At 41.5% G+C, this 24,492-nt stretch overlaps 2 protein-coding genes across 2 annotated transcripts in view; one reads left to right on the forward strand and one right to left on the reverse strand.

Annotated features, from left to right (window-relative positions):
• Positions 1-3,074: 3,074 nt before the first annotated feature.
• LOC146809266 (uncharacterized) lies at positions 3,075-11,675 on the forward strand. Its single transcript, XM_085614328.1, has 2 exons — positions 3,075-3,509; positions 9,093-11,675. The coding sequence occupies exon 2, from the start codon at positions 9,507-9,509 to the stop codon at positions 11,145-11,147; it is 1,641 nt and encodes a 546-aa protein (XP_085470454.1). The 5' UTR covers positions 3,075-3,509; positions 9,093-9,506; the 3' UTR covers positions 11,148-11,675.
• Positions 11,676-13,526: 1,851 nt separating this feature from the next.
• The window catches only part of LOC146809267 (alpha-tectorin-like), a 59,251-nt gene continuing 48,285 nt past the window's right edge, over positions 13,527-24,492 (reverse strand). Inside the window, exons 10-11 of the mRNA XM_085616085.1 lie at positions 15,409-15,568; positions 13,527-14,735 (exon numbers count right to left, since the gene is read on the reverse strand). Coding sequence (XP_085472211.1) covers positions 14,563-14,735; positions 15,409-15,568 — 333 coding nt within the window. The 3' untranslated portion in view covers positions 13,527-14,562. The remainder of the gene's footprint in view (positions 14,736-15,408; positions 15,569-24,492) is intronic.

Consider the following 24,492-nt stretch of genomic DNA (forward strand, 5'->3'; position numbering starts at 1 on the left):
TACTCACGACCGCCTACACAGGATAGCTGGATTTGAAGAAGCAATTGGGGGTGATGGTGAGCCGTCCCCACACAGCAATGCGTCGCCAGTGTTATAAAGATGACCAAAAGGCAGGTAAGTAAGAACTCTTCTTTAATGGTCATACACCACCACAGGATCCAGCCTAGTCAGAGGAAGGGTGCAATGGAATGTTGGTGACAGGGAGAGGGAAGAACCAAGGGAGGAGGAAGGAGGGGGGGGAAAGGAACGTACCAAGTAGGCGATTACAACACCTACGTTTAGGTTGACTCTGATTTTGGGCTGCAGGGAATTACGCTTCTCACCTGTTCCACTGGGAGCTGGGATCCCTTCTTCCTCCTTCCATTGCCTTCCAAAGGTGGGTTGTTCAACATGGTTTTATACGTTGGTTCTACTGGAGGGGCACTCCTGTGCCTGGCTTGGCCCTCTGAGGTGCTGGAGGGGACTCACGGATGGCTGTTGGGACCCGACTGTGTGACCTGGTATGTGTGAGAATGGTGGCATGAGCCTGGTGCTGCTGGGCTGGTGTGCGGATGTGACGATGTTGTCCGCTTGGGATTATTCCTTAGCAGGACAATGGTGGGCGTGTTGCTTGGCGCAGCACCCTGTTTGGATAGGGGATTTCCTCTCCTTTTGCTGCTGTATATCCTCCTTTACTCATCTATTTGTTTTTGCTTATTGCTGGCTTGTACTGATGATTTTTCTAACAACGATTTCTGTAGTATACTTTCTAATGCATGTACATGTCATGGGATGATGGCAATTAATGCCTGTAAACTTTAGAAAATCAGAATAAACAAACATTAAAAAACCATTTGTGGAAGCAAAATGGCATGATTAATTATTATTATGGTTTAGTGTTATGACTAATTTACCCTTTAATACAGAGGGCTTCAAACTTTTGTAGGTTGAGCCCCCCAGCTCATTTTTTTTAGATGTTGGACCCCCCCCCCCCCCCCGACCACCTGACCAAAATTTCTAAAATCTGGTACTCTACATAATCGTCCGCCAAGCGCATATCCCAGGCCATATCCTGCAAATAATGTTCTACACAATAAGAATGTTTAGTAAAGGGCAGGTTTGTGAGTGGGTGTGGTGAAATGACAGAGGCTTAATCTTAATACACAGCTTAAAACTTAATTTTCCAAGATAAAATGTGCGCTTATTGTTTTTACTAGGATGCTTTGTTTTACACATGACATAGATTGATAATAACACCACCAACATAAATGTGACGGGTGTGCCTGTTTTTCGCCACATAGAGGGTCAATCTGTGGATGGATTTTTGCTACTGCCATTCTCAGGTTGTGCTCCACATCCAGTCTTGAATGGTACTTAGTCTTTAATACCGCAAGTGCTGAGACCCCAATCTCACATAACTAGGATGAGCTGAAAGGCAAGAGAGTTTTGATAGCAGTTTCTCTCAAAGCTGAATATTCTTCAGACATTTTCAGCCAAAACATGGACTGTAAGGGATACAGTGTTGTCAGATTTCTTGAGCACTCTCTAGCTCAGAGCTGGTACACGAGAAACAAATCTTCTCTAGAAATCATTAACAAACGTTTTAGGCAGCATTATAATGAGATAATTGCCACCAACCTGTTATGGACCCGAAGACAAAGTTGAAAGTCCACAGAGAGGGTGATGAACAAACACCTAATTGAGAATTCCTTAGTGGTACGATAAGTTGCCTGAAGCAGTGGGGGTTAAGGACACGTCGGGCTTATGTTTAAAAAACATAAACTAATAATAAATTAATGATGTTGTCTATTTTACTTCAGAGCAATGTTGTCTGACAGACTTTGTGGTGGCAGGGACATGTTAAGGATTGTGGGTGCCCTGGGCCAAAACTATTTTGGTGGCCTCTGTTCAGTACAGCTTTGAGTTTAAATGATTTACTTTCAGCTCTGCCATACCCTCTAATGGTGCACGGCCACTATGTGCAAAATTCTAAAAGCATTTACATCTAATATTCAGAGATAGTGATGTGTTTTCACTGTTGTAACAAAGCAGCAGCCCACAAATTTTACAGCGAATAATATCTGTGATATCCTCCAATTTCTCATATGTGAGAACCCACTTGGATCTAAAATAAACTTTTTTATGGCTGTTGCATGAAACAAATACATTTCTCTGCAAATAGTAATAGACTCCTTATATCAATCACGTTAAAAAGAAATGAAACAACACTGTATTTACAAGAATCTGTTTAGGAATTATTCCAGGCCATCAGGTCAAAAACAGAGCTGTCTCAATCAAGCGGCCTTTGGAAATGTAAATGTGTCCTTTTGTAATTTAGGACAAAAACCTTGATGAGGCACGACATGCCCATTCTCGTGTACAGGGGCGCAACTAGACCCGAACTTCGGGTGGGGGCTAAGACTCCCACACAGTGCAACAGTCTTTTTTGGCGCCTCCTTCCACATTTCCTCTTTCTCCATGGATTTCCTCACTACCACTCACTAACGATGCACCTCATCTCTCTATAGCACCTTTCTGGCAAACATTTCATTTTTTTTATAGCGCTACTCATTGTTTACTCACTATCAGTTCAGTGATCTGCATGGTACAAGTTCTTTGTAGCAGGCACATTAAACCTCTGCACTGTGTGAGTGGCAGGAGTGCTCATGTTGTTGTAAATTGGCAGCGATTTGATTAGCATTAGCGGAATCCACTTGTATTTAGAGGCTATCTTGTCCATTTTGTGGAATCCATTTTGCATTTCTGGCAGCCATTTTGTTTGCCATGTGCTGCCATGTGCTCACCATGTGCTTTGTCCTCCCTCAGTGTTGATTGCTCTTGTAATCTGCCTAGAAACGAACTATATTTAGCATCTTCGTACATGCCCAGTGAGTTTTCAGCTGTCCATGCAGCTGTTAGTAGTATGTAACTGTAAGGATGTGTTTACTAGCCTTGGCAAACTCTTAACTCCTCCCACTTGTCGACTGTGCATTTCTATATGACCTTATATGTACATAAAACCTTCTCCTGTACTTGTACCTCCCTCTTTTAAGCCCCTGTGTGGATATAAAAGGACCATGCTCCTTCTGTTTGGTGTGCTACTTCATTCAATACCGAAGGGTGCTGTGTGAATGTAGTTCCACCTCATGAGGTTTATTAAACTTTGTATTTGCTATTCCAGTTTCTGTGCCAACTTCTTCCTATTGGTCTGAGGACTCTGTGCGAACCCTTTGCACTGGTAGGCCTAGCTGAGGTCCATTTCTACAAATTGCCGCCCAACCAGTGGGGCTCATCGGCGAATCGGATGCAAAAAGGATTGGTCGTGATGAAGGATTGGAATCTCGCTCTGGACGCGATCACTGCCCGATGAGACCCGAGTCTTGGCAACCACGGCGTTTTTCCTTTCTTTCTGATCTGACCATCCAGGTGGTGCCGGTCCTCGACTGAGATCTCTTCTGTTGATTTGCCGTGCAGTGACCATTTGGTCGATTTTAGAACTTGGCTGTTGGAACCTGGACACCAAGTGATTGGTAAGTGTCATTCTGTGGCGCTTGCTGTTGGTTTTTATGCCTGGGATTGGTAAGGTAGTTTAGTAACACTTACTGCGGCTTTTGTATTTTGGAATTTGTTTTGGCCAACTTAGATTTCTATTTGATTCATATATAAATTGCAATTTATATAGGCAGGTAATGAGGAGAATTTTCTCTATCTGAATTGATTTGAACGGCACATTGTACTAAAGGTACCTTAAGTGCTACTTTGATTAAAATACTGCATATTCTGCACTATTTTTGGCATGCCTGTTTTCAGCACACTTCGTAGGATGTGTTGCTTTTGTAGTGGTACCAATTTGAGACTCGATGAAGCACAACCGGCCCCCCCAGAGGGGACACCTAATAGGGATATGTATATTAAGTATGGTCTTTCTTCTATAATGTACAGCACATTATGGAATAAATACACTCGTAAGGATTCTGAGTTGCGTTGGCCTATGCATGGGTCATTTGATTTACGAAAGATTGAGTATGTGGAACAATGTATGTTTAAGCGAAAGACTAGGCAAGATATGTTTGATTGTGCACGAATGTGGGAGAAAGAAGTGTGTGAACGGATGAAGCGTGAGCATGCCTTGATTGAAAAAGAACAGCAAAAGAACATTTATGCGAAAGCATTAGAGCTGAAAAACAAAGAAATAAAAGAGTTAAAAGAGAGAGAAGACAGGGAGCGCAATTTACAGTTAACTGGCCAATACGCTGTTCGGCGCCCCCTTTATCCTATACTTAATAAACCACAAGATGATTTCTTATTATTAGATCCGTATACTGTTCCTTCTGCCCCTCATGAGTCAGATGAGGACTCCGGTTCGGAGGAACACAAGGCACGAGAAACTCGTTCTATGTTGACCGCTGCACGTTCGTCCCAGCTTAGATCTGATGCTCGTAAAACAGTTTGTAGCATTGCCCCCGCCTCTGAACTTCTAGATAGTATGAAAGGGTGGCAGGAAAGGGAGCAGCTGTATTTTACTGAGGTGTTTGCCGCAGAGGTCCTTGAGCTGTTTAGGAAATATTCTGAGGAGTTAGAGCCCGACGATGTAGCAGTTAATTGTAAGGAAATGCGTGATGGTCTTTTTGTTTTCCCTCAGGTGAATGATACAATCAGGCGTTTGGTTAAACTGCATGTTGATGCAGTCCGTTTGCGAGAGGAGAAAAAGGCTGCAGACATAGCTGCACAGACATCTCAGACCGGCACGGCACAAGCTTCTATCTCCGGAACAGATAAGACTATGATAGTTCATGCGAAACCTATGCCTTTGTATGTTCCTCCTAAAGGACAGGGTACAAGTGATGATAAGGCTTCTATCGATGCTAAGGGTTATTTTATTTATAATTGGGTTTACACTCCGTGGAATAGGACGGATGTCATGGCACTTAAAACTGCATTGCCTGATCAGCGGAAAAATCCAGCCGCTTTTTATGAGGAAGTTGAGGGTGCTATTAGCTCTTGTACTGTGACTTTGCCTGATATTGATTTATTTTTCAGATTGATATTACCACCTGATATGTGGAGAACTGTTCGTAAAATTGATGATCGTGCAGCTTTTGGGGCGTTATGGAAAGACTTAGTACAAATGGATGTAGAAAGGGAACCCGCACAGAAGCCATGTCAGTTAATTTTAGATCTTCCCGCAGCTATATTAGTTAAGTTAAAAACGATTATTCCCCCTAAAAAGATAGATTGGACTGTTTTAGCGTCTTGTAAGCAAAAGGCAGATGAATCGGTCTCTGATTTCTTTACACGCTTTGAAGAAGCATTCCACGATTTTAGTGGCCAGTCATTGACAGATGACACGGGCAGATATCTGTTTGTCGATAAATATGTCGCAAACCTGTTGCCAGGAATAGCTGTCGCTTAAAAGCCAGTGAGAGTTCATGGACTACCTCTTCTCCGGTTTCTCTCTTGACTATGGCTCAGTATTATGAACGCCAGGAATTAGAAGCAAAGGGTAATGAGGATAAGAAGACTAAAGAATTAAAAACGAAGGTTATGTTGGCTCAGGCTTATGGTCCGCCTTTTAGAGGTAGTGATAGAGGTGGACGGAGATGTTATGGTTCGTCTTTCACTTCTTATACTCGTTCGAATTTGTCTGCTGACCAGTGCGCGTACTGTAAGAAATTTGGGCATTGGGCTTCTGATTGTCCAGCACTGCGTGCTTAGCAGTGTCCACGTGGTCGGGGACAAATGAGAAATCGTTCAGGATATTCAGGGCCTAGAGGAAGCACAGGTGATCTTGCTTGGTTTGATGCTAATATACGTGGGCAGGATGGGTTTAACACTTTTGATAGAAGGAACCAATATCAAATGTCCGACTATGTGCAGTCTGATTCTCAAGATTCTGCTTATGCATAGGATTGCCTAGGATGGGATAAGGAATAAGTTGAAGTTCCAGTAGATCAGAGGGGTCCCTATGTTACAGCAAATGTTTTGGGTTCTACTGATCAGTTTCTGGTTGATACAGGAGTTACTCGTAGCGCCTTGTCTAAACAATTGGTTCCCAGGGCTCCCCTGTCTGGCTTAACCATTACATCGATAGGTTTCGATGGAACCCCTCCGCTTGGCCCACTGTCACAACCACTTGCATTCCATGTGGGTAAATTTACTGCTCCATGTCCATTTTTGCTTTCCCCGAATACACCAGACAATATTGTGGGTCTTGATATGCTCAAGTATTTCAGGGCTACGATACGATGTTCTCCAGAAGGTGTACGTGTTATCTTAAATGACAACCATCCTGTGAAGGAGAGAGCTTGCCTTGTTAAAGAGGATCTTGCATTAGCTTCACTCCCTAGTAATTTGTGGGCTACTTCAGACACTGATGTAGGGCAAATGGTTATACCACCAGTACATATTAGTGTCAAGGAGGGCGCTGTGCTGCCACGTTTGCCTCAATACAAAATTTCACAGGAAGGCGAAGAAGCACTCATACATATTGTCCATGATCTCATTGAAGTGGGGGTTGTTGAGGAAGTTCCTTACAATGTTTGTAACAGTCCAATTCTTCCTATTCTGAAAAAAGATACTGACACTAGGATTTACCGATTCATTATTGATTTGCGAGAAGTTAACAAGATTGTAGTACCACAATACCCCGTGGTTTCTGACATAACGACACTTCTTACTTTGGTTCCTCCGACAGCAACTACATTCTCTGTGATAGACTTGAAGAATGCTTTCTTTTCAATCCCTATTCATCCTGATAGCCGATATTTGTTCGGTTTCACTTTGAATAATCGATCGTATAGATTTTGTAGAGTTCCTCAAGGCTATACTGAGAGTCCTAGTATTTACAGTTGAGCATTAAAAAGACTGCTTGATTCGTTCGTTTTGCCTGAAGGTGTGGCTCTCATACAATATGTCGATGACATCTTGTTGGCAGCCGATACCCCTGAACAGTGTGAAAAATGTACTTTGTCCTTGCTTTCTTTTCTTGCTTCCCATCATCACAAAGTGTCACAAAAGAAATTGCAATATTGTAGACTGAAGGTAACCTACCTAGGTCACCTTCTGTCTAAGGAGGGCCGTGCACTCACACCAGATCGCATTCAAGCTATTTTAGACACACCAGTGCCCCGTACTCAGAAAGATGTCCATGCATTCATTGGTCTTACTTCTTTTTGTAGGCAATGGATATTAGGGTTTTCACACATTGTTAAACCCTTGCTAGCACTTTTGACTAAAGATACTCCAATGCCCATCCCATGGACAGATGAATGTGAGACTGCTGTGCGACAGTTACGACAAGCTCTTTGTTCAGCACCAGTGTTAGGTACTCCAGATTATATGAAGCCTTTTACACTCTATGTACATGAGAAAGATGGATGTGCATTGTCAGTTTTAGTGCAGACACACGGTGACAAACAGCGTGCCTGTGCATATTTTTCAGCAGTACTTGATCCTGTTGCTCGTGCGTTACCTGGATGCTTCTGTTCAGTTGCAGCAACAGCTGTGTCAATACGTCAGAGTGAAGGGATAGTTTTGTCACATAAGCTGTTGGTGCTAGTACCCCATGCAGTTGATGCCCTTTTAAATCAGACGAAGACGCAGCATTTAACTAGTGCTCGTCTGACAGGATACGAATTGACATTGTTGGCCCCTCACATTACACTAAAGAGATGTGCGATACTAAACCCAGCCACTTTGTTGCCATACCCGGTGACTCAGTCTCAGTCACAGGAGTCTCATGATTGTATATTCCTTAGTGAGGAACAGACAAAGGGTTGTGTCGATTTGCAAGACACTCCCCTTTCAAGTGTTGATGGGGAACTATGGGTTGATGGGTCCTGTTTGAAGTTACCAGATGGTACAACGTCAGCTGCATATGCAATTACAACACTTCAGACGGTAGTTGAGACAGCTCGAATTCCACAGAAGTCAGCTCAGGCAGCTGAGCTAATAGCTTTAACACAAGCATGTGAACTTAGTACTGACTTATCTGTGAACATTTATACAGATAGCCGCTATGCTTTCGGAGAGGCTCATGATTTTGGGCTACTCTGGAAGGAGAGGGGCTTTCTTACATCCCACGGGATGCAAATAATGCATGGAGAATTAGTACTGCTTTGACATACCCGAAGAGAATAGCAATTGTTAAATGTAGCGCACATAAGAAAATAATTGATAAGATAGGACAAGGCAATGCTTTTGCAGACCAAACAGCCCGTGAAACTGCCATGCAGCGAAGCACCACGTCTATGTACGTAGTGAAGTCACAGGCTGAACGTTGGCATGATACCAGACAGGAAGTGCTAGATATGCAGAGATCTGCTTCTGCAGAAGAAATTGAGCAATGGTCTAAGGAGGGAACATTGGACGATGAGGGCTGTTGGAGGAATAAAGAGATGAGCAAGTGGAGACTGCCTACAGCCTATTTACAACCTATGATTCATATGGCACATGGGCCGGCACATGTTGGAGCCTCCTCGATCACGAAATTGCTCACGCAAGTTTGGGAGCATCCAGAAATTGCCGGCACAGCTAAAAAGATGGTGCAGTCTTGTCAAATGGATTACATCCAGCTTGAGCGCTGTAACAACTTAAAGTATGTTTTGGTAGTGGTATGTGCCTTCAGTAAATGGATAGAGGCATACCCTACAAAGGACAGTACAGCTCTCACTACAGAAAAGGTGCTTTTGAAGGAATTCTTCCCTAGATTTGGTGTTTGTAAACTTTTAGGGAGTGATAACGGACCCCATTTTATTGGGCAAGTTGTCAAATATGTCCTGAAGGGATTAGGGATAAAGCAGAAATTTCATGCTGCTTTCCATCCACAATCAGCAGGGCTAGTGGAAAGGTATAACGCCACACTTAAATTGAAACTGGCGAAAATACTGGCTTCCATATCCTTGAATTGGCCAGACGCATTACCTTTGGCACTGTTGTCCATTAGAACAGTGCCACATTCGCGATCTGGTCTTACATCATATGAGGTGGTATTTGGAAGGCCTATGAATATTTGGGGAATTCCTAAACCACATCCCATACATGATGTACCATGTGTATTGATGAGTGACTACCTATCACAATTGACTGACAGTTTGATTCCTATTCATCAACAGGTTCGAGAAGCTCTTCCTGATAGGTCTGCAGGTGAAGGCCATGGACTTCGACCTGGAGACCAGGTGATGATCCGATCATTCCAGAGGTCGAGCAGCTTGGAACTGAGGTGGCGCGGCCCAGAGCAGGTGCTCCTTTCAACGAGAACTGTGGTCTGAGTGACGAACAGGAGGAACTGGGTGCACTCCACCCACTGCAAAAAAGTGCCGTCTACCTTGGTGGATCCTGCTGCCTTCATCGACCATCGGGACATCCTGGATACAGAGAGAGGCCAAGCCATATCACCTGACGAACCTGAGGAAGTCTTCCCGGACCACACGATTCCTGGAGTATTCCAATACCAACTGAGACCTTGGAAAGAGCTTGCATCGTCGAAATAGACTGCTTGAGCAACTGCCCTGGGTTAGTGAAACGGAATGCCGATGTGGCAAGGGGGGGGATCAGTCCTGTATAGTGTAGCGACACCCGTCTTGGCCCTCGGTGAAGAAACCAACGGCTGCCCAGGGATAAGAGCTCCAACGATTGTTTTCAACGACAAGCTGATCATGTCCACAATGAGATCAACTGTTGCTAAGAGAAAGATCATTTGTGCTATAGGGTTTGCTGTTGCTATGGTGGCTGTAGCAGTAATAACCTGGCTCGTTGAGAAAGTGGCTCCTGCTCGAGAGCTTTTGATCGCCACTACTCCAGTATCAGTTGAACACCACTACTTTACACTTCCCTACCATGAGCAGAAGCATCGACAATCTTATTTAAATAATACCTTTATCCAGATGTTGCATCATACTCATAATGCCACAAATACTACCAACTGTTGGGTGTGTGGGATGATACCTGCACATCAAAAGAAGGAAGGAACACCTTTTATTCCTCTTCCCTTTTCTCATAATGATTCTTGTCAAGCTTGGTATGCGCTTTTGTTTGCATCTGGAAAACGTACAGTAGGCGGGCTTCTTTTTCGCCTTAATAAAGTATGCTACCAAGAAAAAGATGGTTATCCTCAAGCCAAAGGGACCAAATGGGAATGGGAAGAGTATCAACCGGACAATATTTCAACACCATATGTCTTCACAAATATGAGAACTTTTACCAGTAATGAACAATTTGGGATTTCTTTTACTAGAGCTAAAGCAAATTTATGTGTACGCAGTATTGGGAGAATTCCAGTGGGGAAAAGCGAATGTACTGTAATCCTGACTATTGAAGGTGTAAACAGTAGTTGTATAGCCTCACATAATACCTACTTTGTCTGTGGTAGCCACGGATATTATCAACTACCTGCTGGGTGGTCAGGTGTGTGCTATGTGTCCTTTCTATTGCCCCCTGTGTTTCTGGCACCTGCATCATACCACCGGGACCTTAAATTATTCAACGATATCTCTAGAAATAGATATAAAAGGACATTAAGTGCTGACGAAGTAGACCAAACTGATACCACTCTGCAACAATATGTCGATTTTAATTTAGGTTTGTTCTTCTTTGTGGGTGCTGCATTAAACAGTAGGAAAATAAGACGATTGACTAGAGTTGTGGAAGCTGTTACCAATCAGACAGCTATGGCACTTGGGAACATTATGGAGGAGCTGCAAATTGCAAGGTTTGTAGCTCTCCAGAGCCGAATGGTTCTACATGTGGTTCTGGCTGATCGAGGTGGTGCATGTCGCATCATCGGTAGCAGCTGTTGCGTATTCATACCGGATCACTCACCTTCAGTATACGACGCAATATCAAAACTGCATAAAATTGCTGCAGAAATTCATCCAGAGACTGGTACTTGTACTTTTGCTGGATGGTTTTGGACTCTTGTTTCTGCTTGGGGCTGGAAGCTCCTGACTAACCTGTGTGTAATGATTACAATACTTTTTACATGCTGTGTATGTATCCAATGTGGTCCAATGCTTTGCTCCATTTGCATCTCTGGCTGTATACCTGTCAAAAGGAATGTTGAAGAAACAAAGGCTCAACAAATGTTGAATAAAGAGGTGGCTGAAATAATGCAATTAGATGTACGGGATGCATATTTAGATAACCCCAGAGGAACAAATGTCTTCAGCTAATGCTAAAAGGGTCGTCTGTTGTAAATTGGCAGCGATTGGTTTAGCATTAGTGGAATCCATCTTGTATTTAGAGGCTATCTTGTCCATTTTGTGGAATCCATTTTGTATTTCTGGCAGCCATTTTGTTTGCCATGTGCTGCCATGTGCTCACCATGTGCTTTGTCCTCCCTCAGTGTTGACTGCTATTGTAATCTGCCTAGAAACGAACTATATTTAGCAGCTTCCACCTTCGCACATGCCCAGTGAGTTTTCATCTGTCCTTGCAGCTGTTAGTAGTATGTAACTGTCAGGATGTGTTTACTAGCCTTGGCAAACTGTTAACTCCTCCCACTTGTCGACTGTGCATTTCTATATGACCTTATATGTACATAAAACCTTGTCCTTTACTTGAACCTCCCTCTTTTAAGCCCCTGTGTGGGTATAAAAGGACCATGCTCCTTCTGTTTGGTGTGCTACTTCATTCAATACCGAAGGGTGCTGTGTGAATGTAGTTCCACCTCATGAGGTTTATTAAACTCTGTATTTTCTATTCCAGTTTCTGTGCCAACTTCTTCCTATTGGTCTGAGGACTCTGTGCAGAGAAGGGCGAACCCCTTGCACTGGTAGGCCTAGCTGAGGTCCACTTCTACAATATGAGTGCATGGTGAGCCATGCAACAGTTTGTGAGTAGGGTAAGAGGAGTGACTGCAGGGTGAGTGAGGTGACCATATGAATTTGGGTGCAGATGTAAGTGCAGAGTGGTACGAATGAATGTATGTTTAGTGGTGGGCTTATTTGAGTGAGATTGCAGATTGAGCAGTGAGGGGACAGCTGAGTGAAGTGTCACATGAGTGCAGGTTGAGTAGTGTGCTCATGTGACTCCAGGGTGAGGTACAGGGTGAACAGCGCAAGTGCATTGTGAGTGCAGAGGGATCACTGTGAGTGCAGGATAAGTGGGTGAATTGTGTGAGTGCAAAGGGATCAGTGTGAGTGCATTGTGATCACTGTGAGTGCAGGGTGAGCGTGAAAGTGAGGGCGAGAATGAGGATCGAGTTGCCTGAATGCAAGGTGCATTCCCAGACACTTGAAGTAACTCAGAATGTTATTGACGGCAGCGTAGGGTTTCAAATGTGTTGAACTATTGCTAATATGGCAGTAACCAGGGATCAGGGTGGAGGAAATAAATAATGTGCTGATCCTGCAACAAACTCCCAGTCTTGTGATTAGGGTTGCCAGCTCATTATTTTGATGTCCCAGGTGGTACAAAAATTAACAGTCACCTAAAGCTGTATTGTCCTTGTCTGTTCATACTTTGAACAGCAAATATAAATAGAAAGAACTTTTACTTGTGTTCTAGGGCTGCCTGAATAATCTATGACTGATAAAAAAGAGAACAAATACAAAAAAGTCACATTACAAATTAATTATAACCATATTTAGTGTCAAGACAAGCAATTGGCAGGCTGTTGAGACAACACATGGCTGGCTGGCATTTTGCGCGCCTGCCTGTGTAATTTTAAAAGAAACTTTGTCTCCTTTCTGGGAAGAGCTAACCCTCCCAGGAGGGGGTTAATTTATAGAGCTGAAATGCTTCAGCTGCAGCGGGGGAGAGTGGGCAGGACGTCTCCTCTGCTGAACCTGAAAGCAAACAAACAGTCATTTCCGTTGCAGTGGGAGGCTAGGAGTCTCCTCTGCTATGATATCAAATGTGAAGGAACAGGACTGTCTGTCCGCTTTCGGTTTTAGCAGAGGAGACTTCCTGCCTCTCACTGCAGCTGAAGCATTTCATCTCTATGAATTAACCCCCTCCTGGGACGGTTAACATAACAAAAGCATGGGCACGTCGTGCCCCATCGATTTCCCCTCCCTTCCCCTTCCAACCATACCGGAGTTCTCTAAGAAGACTTGCGACGCAGGGAACAAAGGTAAAATTAGAGTGAAGTGAGCGCCCCCCCTAGGATGGTGAAGAACTCTGCTCTAATACATTTCAAAATATGTCTCATATTTTGACTTTCAGTTGCATACAACATCACAATTGCATTCTATTTTATGGGTTCCTTCCTTTTGTCATAGGTTTCTTTCACTTGAGATAATTGTAAATGTACCTCAGATGAAAGGAATATACAGTAAATACTACTACTGGGGAGGGAAGACTCTTCAATTTAATTGGTGTCCATGGAGTTCTTGCATTGGATTATTTTCCTGTAGGATCTTCATGACAAACCACTATTTAGCTCCATTTAGTTGTAGGTTTGCGCATCCCTTAGTGCAATAATATAGGGACATACTGACCAAATGAATTAATAGAACCTTTAACCCCAAATGCTCTTTCCAGTTGTTTTTATTTTAAAACAGCTGGGAACCACATTCCACAAAAAACATACGAGGACACTTTGTAAGTCTCTTGCAGTATTTATTTAATTTTGATGGTGTGCTCTCCTGATAGTCAGAGGGTTACAGACTTCCCTGGTGATGTGATGGAGATGGACATGGATATGTCATCTATATCAATATTAGCAATAGAAAATATGATGAATTCACTCTAAATACTAAAAACGCTAAACACAAAGCATCCTAAAAGGTTTTACGAAGGATAAGATGGGAAGTAATCCATATGGTTTCGCTCTGGGGTGGCAGCCTGAAAGGGCTAATAACTATGGCCCTTATAACTCAACCTGTAGGAGCTTGACATCCATACATTAACAACAAGCACATGATGGGAGGCAATACAACCTCCTTCGACAACCACACTCATGAACGCAGAATTCACGTGAATGATGCATGCAGACACGTAGTACTGGTTTAGGTTGGGGGAGAATCAGTAAATTACTGTTTCTTCCTAGACATTTTTCAATGACTTACTTCACCGACAATATTTCACTTGGCAGCAATTTATTAGAACACTGTGTACATTTGAGCATGTTATTTAAATTCAATTTGCATGCAGAAGTAGACCGCTGTGATCTTCAAAACCGATCATTGTTCTGACCTATACAGCATGATGGAGCAGTGTCAATTACAGATGTTCAGTATTTATCTGTACAAAGTTTTGCATTGCTTCCAGACAATGAGCATAAGCAAAAGGTGTGTTACTGGAGAGGAACCTGTGTTCATCTTGGGATGATTCTGGACACAGCAGCAGAAACACAGCTTTTATGTGGGTTAAGGTAAGCCTATGAAAACAAACTAATGTGGTTTCCTTGTATTTGTCTTGATATTATGTACAAGTTGCATGAAAAGAAGGCAAGGGTTTGGAAAACAACCTACTTGGAACTGTAGGGCTAGGAGCCAAAGCCCTAGTATGGTAGGTTGCAGTGGATGGGGATATGCAAATGAAGCAAACTATGGTTGTACTGAGATAATGCCATAAAATATGGAAAGCTCTATTTATTTCAGGTTGCGGGCATTATTTCAGCAGCGGGGCTCGATCTGATGCTCAGATGCAGGACTCGGGGGCCTGACAAACGAAGAACCATTTGGTTGGCTTGCAGATTTCAGAAATGGAGCACTCGTTCTTGGCACAGCTTGTCTCTCCATCAGGATTACAGGTGCACTTCTCTTCGCACGAGTCGTCTTTCCAGAAGATGTCACCGAATTTTGCAAAGTTGACTGTTGAGGGGAGGGGTGGAGAGAAGAAATAGATAATTTGATGGATTGATGCAGCAAATACCTCTCTTGCAAGAAGCAGTGGTGTGGCAAGCTTGAAGTCTGAACGGAAAAATTCAACAACAAAAAGGTAAGTTTCTATAATGCAAATCACTGCAGAGGATGTCTGTGAGGGAGTGGATGCTTGTGAGGGTAAAGGAGAAAAAGACCTAGAGGTGTTAGGTGGGAAAGAGAGTGTAAGGTAAGAGGACCCGCAGGAACAGTTGAGGAGATGAAGGATGGGTTAAGTGAAATCTGCACTTTTTCTTTACAGTATGGCTATACGAGGAGCTGTTGCCCACTCAGGCATGCCTAGATTGTTTTGAGATAAGATGTGTTGGAGCACTGAAGTCAGCACTCTTTATAGGACTTAAGTACAAAAGGGGCCAGCATCACTAAAAACAAAAACTAATCCACACCAGTGATGACACTTTTATGTCTACATGTGCTCCAATGTCAAGAATTAAAACAATAAATGGTCCTTTTAACCACCTACTAGACTGAAGGACCAATGTCGAAATGGGTCACAAAGCTGCCTTAGTAGGGATCACTGTTCCTCACTGAGATTACTTCAGTAACACATTTTCAATGCAATGAAGCACAACTTTCACTTCTAGCAGTCTTATTGGTTGCTTACCACCAGCCACACAGCCACCAGGCACTGTAAATCTATCCACCCGGAAGACCCAGCGGCCTGGAGTACCGACATTGGACGTGGATGCAATGTTAACAATGTCTGACGTCCTAGACCCTGGGATGTTGAAGTAGTGCTCCAAGTCTCCAGTATTGAATCCAGCCTACAGGAAGAGGAACTCCATGAATAAGTGACACGAACTCAAGGAAGAGAAGATTTCCACTAAGAAGGATAGCAACATACATGAATACCAATGAAGAATCATGAATTCACGAGAAACATTAAAGACAGAAATACCTGCTATATAGACACAGAAAGAAATACATGTTAAGAAAAGGAAGTAAAATAGATTGGAAAAGAAAAGCAGGAGGAACAAAAACTGGAGCAATGGAGAAGAGGGATTAAGAATATAAAAAGTGAAAGGAGTAGAGAATTTACAAGATAAGTGGGAAGTGTGAGAAAAAACAAAGTGGTGAAACAAAGAGATAGAGAAAGAGAGAGAGAGAAAATTCCACCATAACATATGGAATTCCCGTCTTACTCAGTTATGGAAATTCCGACGGATTCTCGTTTCAGTGGTAAAAATGAATTTCCTGGGTTCCTTAGGTTTGGCCTAATACTATCATATTTTGAAAATTGTCTTATTGGCACCAACTTTTTAATTTATTTAGTGAAAAGTGAGACATCTTCAGCATTTACCTCCTCTACAATAGAGTTTTCTCCACTGGTGAAGCAGCTATCATTTATAAAGCTTTCAGCGTTCTCTGCAGTCAAGAGGCTGGAGAGGTAGGGGCCGATTTACAAGAACTGGCCCATCTCTGCATATTTGCAGAGATACGCCAGTTCATTTGCGTGACTGAAAAATAGCCTTGCGCCACCTTGGTTGCGCCGCAATTACAATGTGGTGCACCATGGCACAAGGACAGACAGATGCGTGACGCATCTTTTTATGGAAAGGCAACGCATTGCTGGAGTCGTGTCATATGCACGACGCAACTCCAGCAATGGTCAGGAATGCTTTTTCCGACCATGCTGCGTCACTCCTTATGCCTGCTTCAAGCAGGTGCAAGGTTTTGACGCAGTGGCGTCGTAAAAGTCACTCAGTGAAATCTTGTAGATTTCACTGAGTCTCTTTTATGAGGCTCACTTGCGACGGAACGCCCACCATGCATACATTTTCCCTGATGCAGGTATAATATAGCGTAGGGCTTTAAAACGTGACGCATGTCCCTAGATGCGTCACGTGTAAATATTTTGCATTGTGGGCCACTGTTTACGACGTCGCTGCGTCACAGAAGTGACGCAACAGCAGTGTAAAGTTGGCACAAGGGGCTTGTAAATCTGCCCCAAAGTGCTCAAATACAATCAAAAAGGTTTTTCACTATTGATTTCAGTCTCACCCACCACATGCAGCAACCTTTAATTTACCAGATTACTTTGTTCAAATGTTCTGTCAATGATATAACTGTGTGTGTATGTGTCGGTGTGTGTGTGTGTGTGTTTACTTATTTAATGTATTACTTCACTCAGAGCGTAAGGAACACAAGCATTGTCGTAAATATTTTAAAATAATAATTTAAAATTATTTTTAATTTAGTTTTAGGGAAAAATGTAGTTGACAGATAGGGTTACCATTTTACTTATGTGACATAGTCATTTTAATTACATAACATTTGCGGTTAGTGTTAGTATTAATATAACTGAATATAAGTAAATGAGAAACAAAATAATTATAGATAGGGTAAGATTTTCATTACTTCATTGTTTTTTTAAACACGTTTTATTTGTGGTGAGAATGCAACTTGGCCCACGTGGCTTACATTGAACATTAAATTGACAGAAAAGTAGAAAGAAAACAGACACATTAAAAAATACCTGCCCATTATAGCCCTCTCCTGCCCCCTCCCTCATTGCCGCTACCAAAGAGAGTCGAAATAATAGACCGATCATCCCACTCCTTTTCGGCCTTCCCCCCTTCTTGGAATGTTCAGATGATTGTCATCAGGTGAGTAGCTGACTTGAAGTGCTGGGCCCAGATCTATACTTCTATAGTCAGCCCATCCGTTCCATATCTTGATGTGTTTATGTGGGCAACCTCTCGCTTCATATCCACATACACCCCGTTCTTCCATCCTGCCACCCATGGCGGGGAGCGCCGCCTTTGATTCACTTTTGTTACTTAATTTTCATAATACATTAATTTTATATTTTCAATATTTTCAATATAAGTAAAATTATTATAAAGTAATATTAGGGATTATAATACAAAATAATTACATTTATGGTTGGGTTAAGGATGGTGTCTCAAATAATAAACAGAGGCCCTGATTAAGAGCTTGGTGGGTACTCCGTCACAAACTTGATGGATATGCCTAACCTATCCCACGAAATTTAAATCGAGCCCATAAACTTTTAATTTCACAACACAAATTGTATTAAATGGACTAATTTCAGATAGATCCAGGGTTTAGGTTTCTAGTACTTCAAAGATATATATATTGCATTTGAATAATGAACTGGCAAATGGTTAGCATCATGGTAAAGTTAAGGGATTGGGGATAAAGTGAAAGGTAGATGAAATAAATGAGACAAAATAAAGGTAATTTCAATGATAAAGATGGGCGAAATAAAAGATACAGGTATGGGGAAGGCAATGTAGTTAAAGTAAAGATACAAAGTAATAAAGGTCCAGTGACTCGTGCTCCTGAACGTTGCGATTAAATCTTATAGGAGTCACTGTTCCTATGAAAAAGTAATAAAGAGAGACATACTATGGTCTTTCCAATACTATGTTTACTGGGGACAGTGTGACCTGATCTTGGAGCCCTCACACACCCCAAAGGATGTCATGCTTCATCATTGGGCAATGCTCCTTGTCGGGCTAGCACTGCAATGCCCTACGGGTTCCCCGAAGGGTCACTTTATCGGAGTTCTTTTCAAGATAAAGTCGTATGGGTGCGTGGGGATGAGTGGCAGTGATGTCCTAATGTGAAATCCAAAAGATGACTGGAGGGGTGGTTAAACAATTTAGTAGAGAAAATGTCCCTCAGCCAGCAGTAAAAAAACAGAAGGTTGTGCTTCTTAGAGGGAGATAATGGCCCTCAGTAACTGGAAGAATGTAGCATCCCCCTAATGTACATGTTTAATGGTCAACATGTTTTGTGCTACTTATTGATCTCAGGAGGAGATCCCAAGCACTTCTTTAGGACCAGAAGGAGTGCAGTGGGTGGAAACCACTGCTCCCTCCCCATGTTAGAGGAACAGTGGTTCGGTGCACAATTCTCAGCCGGCTGGATTATTGTAACTCCCTGATGCTCGAGTCCCCAGGATATTTGATCCAACGACTCCAACGTATTCAGTCAGCTGCTGCAAAACTTGCCCTCCTGAGACCTCGCATCTCTTCTAGCACTAGGGCACTTTCTGATCTCCACTGGCTCCCGGTACAACAGAGAATTCTGTTTAAATCTCTGTGCATAGTTTTCACAGCTCTTCATGGCCTTGGCCCCGGGCCGCTGCAAAATCTGTTTGGTTGGTACACTCCCATGCGCAGCCTGCGCTCTTCGGCAGCCAGGCTGGCCAAAATTCCTAAGACAAAGAGATCTACCTTGGGGGGACGTGCCTTTAGTGCTGCGGCAGCTCGTCTCTGGAACAGTCTCCCTTTGGAGCTCAGACAGGTCCAAGAAGTGACATCATTCCGTAGGCAGCTCAAGACCTGGCTCTTCCCTAGAGCATAAACTCTCGTCCTCCTTCCCTTCACTCTGTCGTCAGCGCCAGGATGCCCATAGGGTTGCAGTGCGCTTTATAAATATTTTTAAAAAAAAATAAAAAAAAAGAACACTAAATGGCCGGTAGCCATTAATCTAGTGCCACTGAAAAGAGATATCGTTTTCTAGATAGTAAGGGAAAGGTACCCCATGAGATGAGGCTGTGGGTGTCCTCAAGACAGTTTCTTGTAAGTATGAGAGGCCCGATCACCTACCCGACCTCACGCCGTCTCCATCCCTCTATCATTTTCCAAATCATTAAATGGATTTAGGAAACAATAACTAACTTTTATTTGGAAGGTACATATTAAGGGAGTCCCTTCCAAATACCAGTTGCTCATGGAACATTATTGTTTTGTTTCTAAAAATCGAGTTGCACAACATTATTCTTTTACCAAACACGTTTGTAAAACTGTTCATGTGATTTTAAAGGCATCCAGTTTTCATTTAAAAAAAAAAGAAAATGTCTATATTAGGAAAAAAAAGATTGTATTATTTAAAAGCAATCACAGACATGGTGTTTTGCTGACCCCAGAAAGCCACCATCCCTGTAATGGCAGCAAATTGTTGTGGATATCAACCTCATTAATACCTACCTCATTAATATTCATACAATAGTTCTAATTGCAACCCACTACTATTCAGCATGTTGTGCACTGACCTGTTAGTACATAGGTCAGTTCACAGAATACAAATGCATTCGATAAAAGTTAGTGCTAAATTGCGACATTTTTGTTATGATGCCCTGTATGCACTAACACATTTTTCCACAGCAGTGGATGCCTGAAACCCTTTACCCCATCAGGGAGACCAACATAGACTGAGATTCAGGGTCCAGTTCAAAAACATGTGAGATGCCCGTTAACAGTAGAATAAAGGAATACATTGTAAAGGGAAAGTAATAGAGAGATTAGACTGATGCTTAAAGGTAAAAGAAAAAAAAAGATTGCATTAAGAGGCATATGATTTGATGATACTGGAAAGGAGAAACAAAATCAAAAGTCATATATTGCAGAGACCTTCCAAAGAAGCACGATTAACACTAGGTGAGAGATTTTTGACAGGATTTACATTTCCTTATAAGAAGAATTAACATTAAGATAAGGATTGTATGAGCAATAGTAAAAAGTAGCAGAAAAGCCAAGGGGAAACAATTGGGCATTCTGTACTTAAAGCACCAAAGGTCAAGTGGGTAGATTTCAAAGAACCAGATGGAAACCCCTAATAAACAGTGGAAAATCATTCCAAAGTTTTGTAAGTTTGGTAATTTATGCTGTGCACATACATAGTTGAAGGTTCTGATATTATTCTTCCAGATCTGTTCAGCCTCACTAAAGGCATATTTCAAGACAATACTGCAGACACATGAGAATTCCTTTGGTGGGTTCTTCAAAGAACAAATAACTTGAATGATTAATTGAAAGACAACTACAGAATTAATCACAATCCATAGAATATATGATGCAGTTCCTGACAATGTACACTATATAAATGCAGTTGGTAATACTTTTAGCAGCAAATCTGTCTCTGAGGATAATTAAGTAAGATGTATAAGAGAACTAATAATATTCTGTTCTGGTCCTACATAACAAAATATAAATTAGTCCAGTAACTGGCTTTCCCAGTGTAGTAATCTAGGAAGTTTAGATACTTTGCAAAGTGTCAACAGAATGCCGACCACTAATTGAAAAAACATGATGATGTTTTAAAGAGAAAAAAAGCTCCCTCAATGATAAATGTTTGGGCATACAAGATGTTGTATAGAAGGGTGCATTAAAGGCATATGGAGTCAAGTGGCTCTGATTTTGTTATCTGGAAGACATTCTCAATGATTCGCTGAGTGTACAGATAACCTAGCCCCCCCTTTTGCTGCCTGAGATTATCAATACATTCAGACAACCTCAGTTTTCTTTGCAGCATCTGTGACTGCCACAGAGAGCTGGAGATTAAGTTAATATGTAGCAAAGTCAGAAAAATAATAAAACATGGGTAACTATTTAGTACTGAAATTAGGGGATAGGGAAATTGGCAAGATCATGTTAACATAAATACTTCAAGGAAAGTGAGAACAGTGAGTCCATTCACATCATACTGAAGCACATAACCTAAAACCAAAGATTTCCCACCAATTTATTGGAAAAAGTCGGTAATCATGGTATCTTTGCAATAAACAGAGTGGTACGGTGAGTGTATCCTCTCTATAGCTAAAGGTTCCTCATTAAATACAGCAATTACAGAGGATAACACTCAATTATTTTAGGAAAGTGCAAATATTTTTCATTGAACAGTGGTGCAGTGTATGTAATTAAGAAGATATAAGGATTGAAATTGGAGGCTATTGATTGCAGTTCATTTACATTCATTAAGTAAATGTCTATGATAAATTATTTGTTATTTAAATTATATACATATTAGCGTAGGGGATTGTAAATTAATTAAATTAAATATTTTGGTAAAATATATACAATATACTATTAAATGTGAAATTCCAAATACTTAGGAACTGCAATAACATGTTTGTGACTGCATGATAAACCCACCCATTCTACAATCAACCCTTGGGAAAACTAGAACCTCAAAAACTTAATTCACAGGAACACCTCCCGTGGACATCATAAAACCACAACCCTAAACAATACCCTAAAAAGCATTATAATGGCTGTGAGATCTACTCAGGCACACACACCTGGGATCATTTATCTAATAATAACTTTTTTTATTTGACACTCTTATCCCTATTGGATACAGCCTGTTGCACAAAGACAGGCCACACAAACAAAAAAAACCTATGGTTCCACACCATCAATTGCCCCTAGGGACCTAACCCTACCTTCCCTCCACATCTTCAAACACCTCCCCCCCTGAAATATTAATACAAATATATTTATCCTTATATTCAACAAAATCAGAAAATTACATGAATTCTCTCAGTTCATCAAACTCCAGACACACAAAAAGGGAAACAACCTTTACTGGCTTGTCTACCCCATAGAACTTGTCAGTGCAGAAATCCTTGACTGGATAAACCACCATGCAGTCCAATTTCACACAACCAACCTTCATATCCTTAAAGTCTGTTATCCTTGAAACCAGTCTCCAAACTAACCTGTCTTGCAAAAATCATCCAAAAGGCAGTATCTATGCAATAACTATCATACATCTACAACAATAACTTATTCAATCAGAATTTTAATCTAAATGTAGTACAGAGGCAACAACGATCCAAATAGTGAATGAGGTTCAGAACACAATCGCTTGAAAAAACTACCTTGAGAAACATGCACAAACTACTTCATTCCAACTATTCCTCCCTATTAAACTGAAAGCTTACATCACTCACACAATGTCAGGAAAACAGTGCAGTCCTTAGTCCGCTCATAGATTGATAGGGGGCAGTTCTCTACCCTTAGGTTGTCCGATATCCACCCTGGCTCCACTCAAAACCGTTCTCTATTCAGTAACTCAATTCTTCAGAGATGCAAAATAATCAGATGATATTATCCCAATTCTGAGAGATCTACATTGGCTTTCTTTTGAAGCAAGAATTTGTTTTAATGCAAAATACAAATCTCAGTAGGTTAGAGGAACATCAGAGGCAAAGCCTTCTGCTGGAGATCCCAAAAACCAAAAATACAAAGACAATGAAACAAACGTTATCATGCACAGCACAGATAAACTGAAACCAACTCCCAGACTACCTTAGGCAGATCACCAATGTGCTGTCATTTCAATGAGTCCATATATACCCACCTTTAAATTCTGTATCTCTCAATCTAGGTTCTGCCATATCTGTAAATATTGTTGCTATTTCTACTCCCTATGGAGAGACAAAATATCTAATCTGTGTTATCTGTTACATATGAAATGTTCTGATGCATTTGATTGTAGGTATTCTCTATATTGTCACAATTCGATCCCTGTGCTATTGTGCCCATCACCAGGTGGCCTAACTGTGGGTCCTTTCAGTGTTCAAATGAGCTTCCAGGCCTTCTACTATACCCACATACTGAGTTAAGGGCTGTTGGATAATATTTGGAAATTCCAATGCATTCCTTATCCATGGCAGGTTTTGTGGAGGCCAGTCTGCTTCTGTTAAAAATTCAAACACCTAAAATTCCCTGCTCACTGCTTTGTCTCCACCCCTGCAGGCCGCGGATGGCTAGAGGTATACAGCACACTTTTGTCTGGCAGGTTCTAACCTGCTCACACTTGATGCCTGTGACTATTGGGAGCCCTTTTAAGCCCTAGTTCCTTCAGTCTATACTTGGTCTTTGTAGCAGCCTGTTTGACTGACCCTTCTTTCCTGAGTGTCTGAGATTTTGCTATTCTCTTCACCTTGATTTCTGGTCCAGCACTATACCTTCACCCTTGAACATCCTTTTTGTCTGTATTTCCTTTTTTACAAGTGCCTCCTATTTCCCCTTAAATTCTCTAGTTTTCAACCTTCCCGTTCCTGCTGTCTTAGCTTAGCTTTCAGTTCCTTGTGTGTCTAGTTATTTACTCTCCTGTTTTCCGTTCTTTAATGTTAAGCATTCCTCCTTGTTAGCACCTTGTCTATTAAGGGCACCGCTGATACCAGCCAGGTGGTATTTCCTGTCCACTCTAAGTATTGTCTTTGAGTTACTTTTATAACATCACCACATGTATCAGCTGCGCAAACCCTTGCTTTACATATATATTCCATATGTGGGAATTTGCAGTCAGTATCTGTAAAAGCAATTGTGGGTGAGAAGCTTAATGAGCTTCAGTCTTACCTGAGTGCTTAACACATTCCCTTTATTGTTAATATTGTTATATGTATACATATGTCTTGTACTTCCATCCTGCGTGTGTGTTTGTCTGAATATCAAATTGCCTCTTGAGGGCCTGTTCCTAATGAGACTTATCCTTCTCGTGCCCTTGTGCAGAGGTTCCCCTTTGAATCTCCTTTCTCCTCTGAGACTCTGTGTGATCATGGGCGACTCTGTACCCCAAATTCAGCTTTTTCTACCCTGCCAAAAGTCCTTTCCAAAACTCCTAGCATATATAAACACCTTCATTAAATTAAATAGTTAGGAATAGCTTTGAAATTTGAGTTAATATTCATACAATGAGGAAAATTACTACTTTATACATTTCAATTTAAATCATATATTCCGAAAAGTTTTTTTAATTCAATTTAAAATTATTCATAGGGTGTTATTTTAGAATCAGAGTTAGCATTAGGTTTCGATTATTTTTTTTCTATTTAAATCAATGAAAACGTATTTGAGAAAGAAGTAGAGTTAGCATTGTTGGTCCTGATTAGGGTGAATATTTATATGTTTTTAATTAAGTGAATGAA

This window comes from Triturus cristatus, chromosome 7 (assembly GCF_964204655.1).
Source record: "Triturus cristatus chromosome 7, aTriCri1.1, whole genome shotgun sequence".
In the NCBI taxonomy this organism is placed as follows: Eukaryota; Metazoa; Chordata; class Amphibia; order Caudata; family Salamandridae; genus Triturus; species Triturus cristatus.

Bases quoted from the DNA above. Each gene is read 5' to 3' on its own strand.
- LOC146809266 (XM_085614328.1), top strand. From the start codon at position 9,507: ATGCCGATGTGGCAAGGGGGGGGATCAGTCCTGTATAGTGTAGCGACA.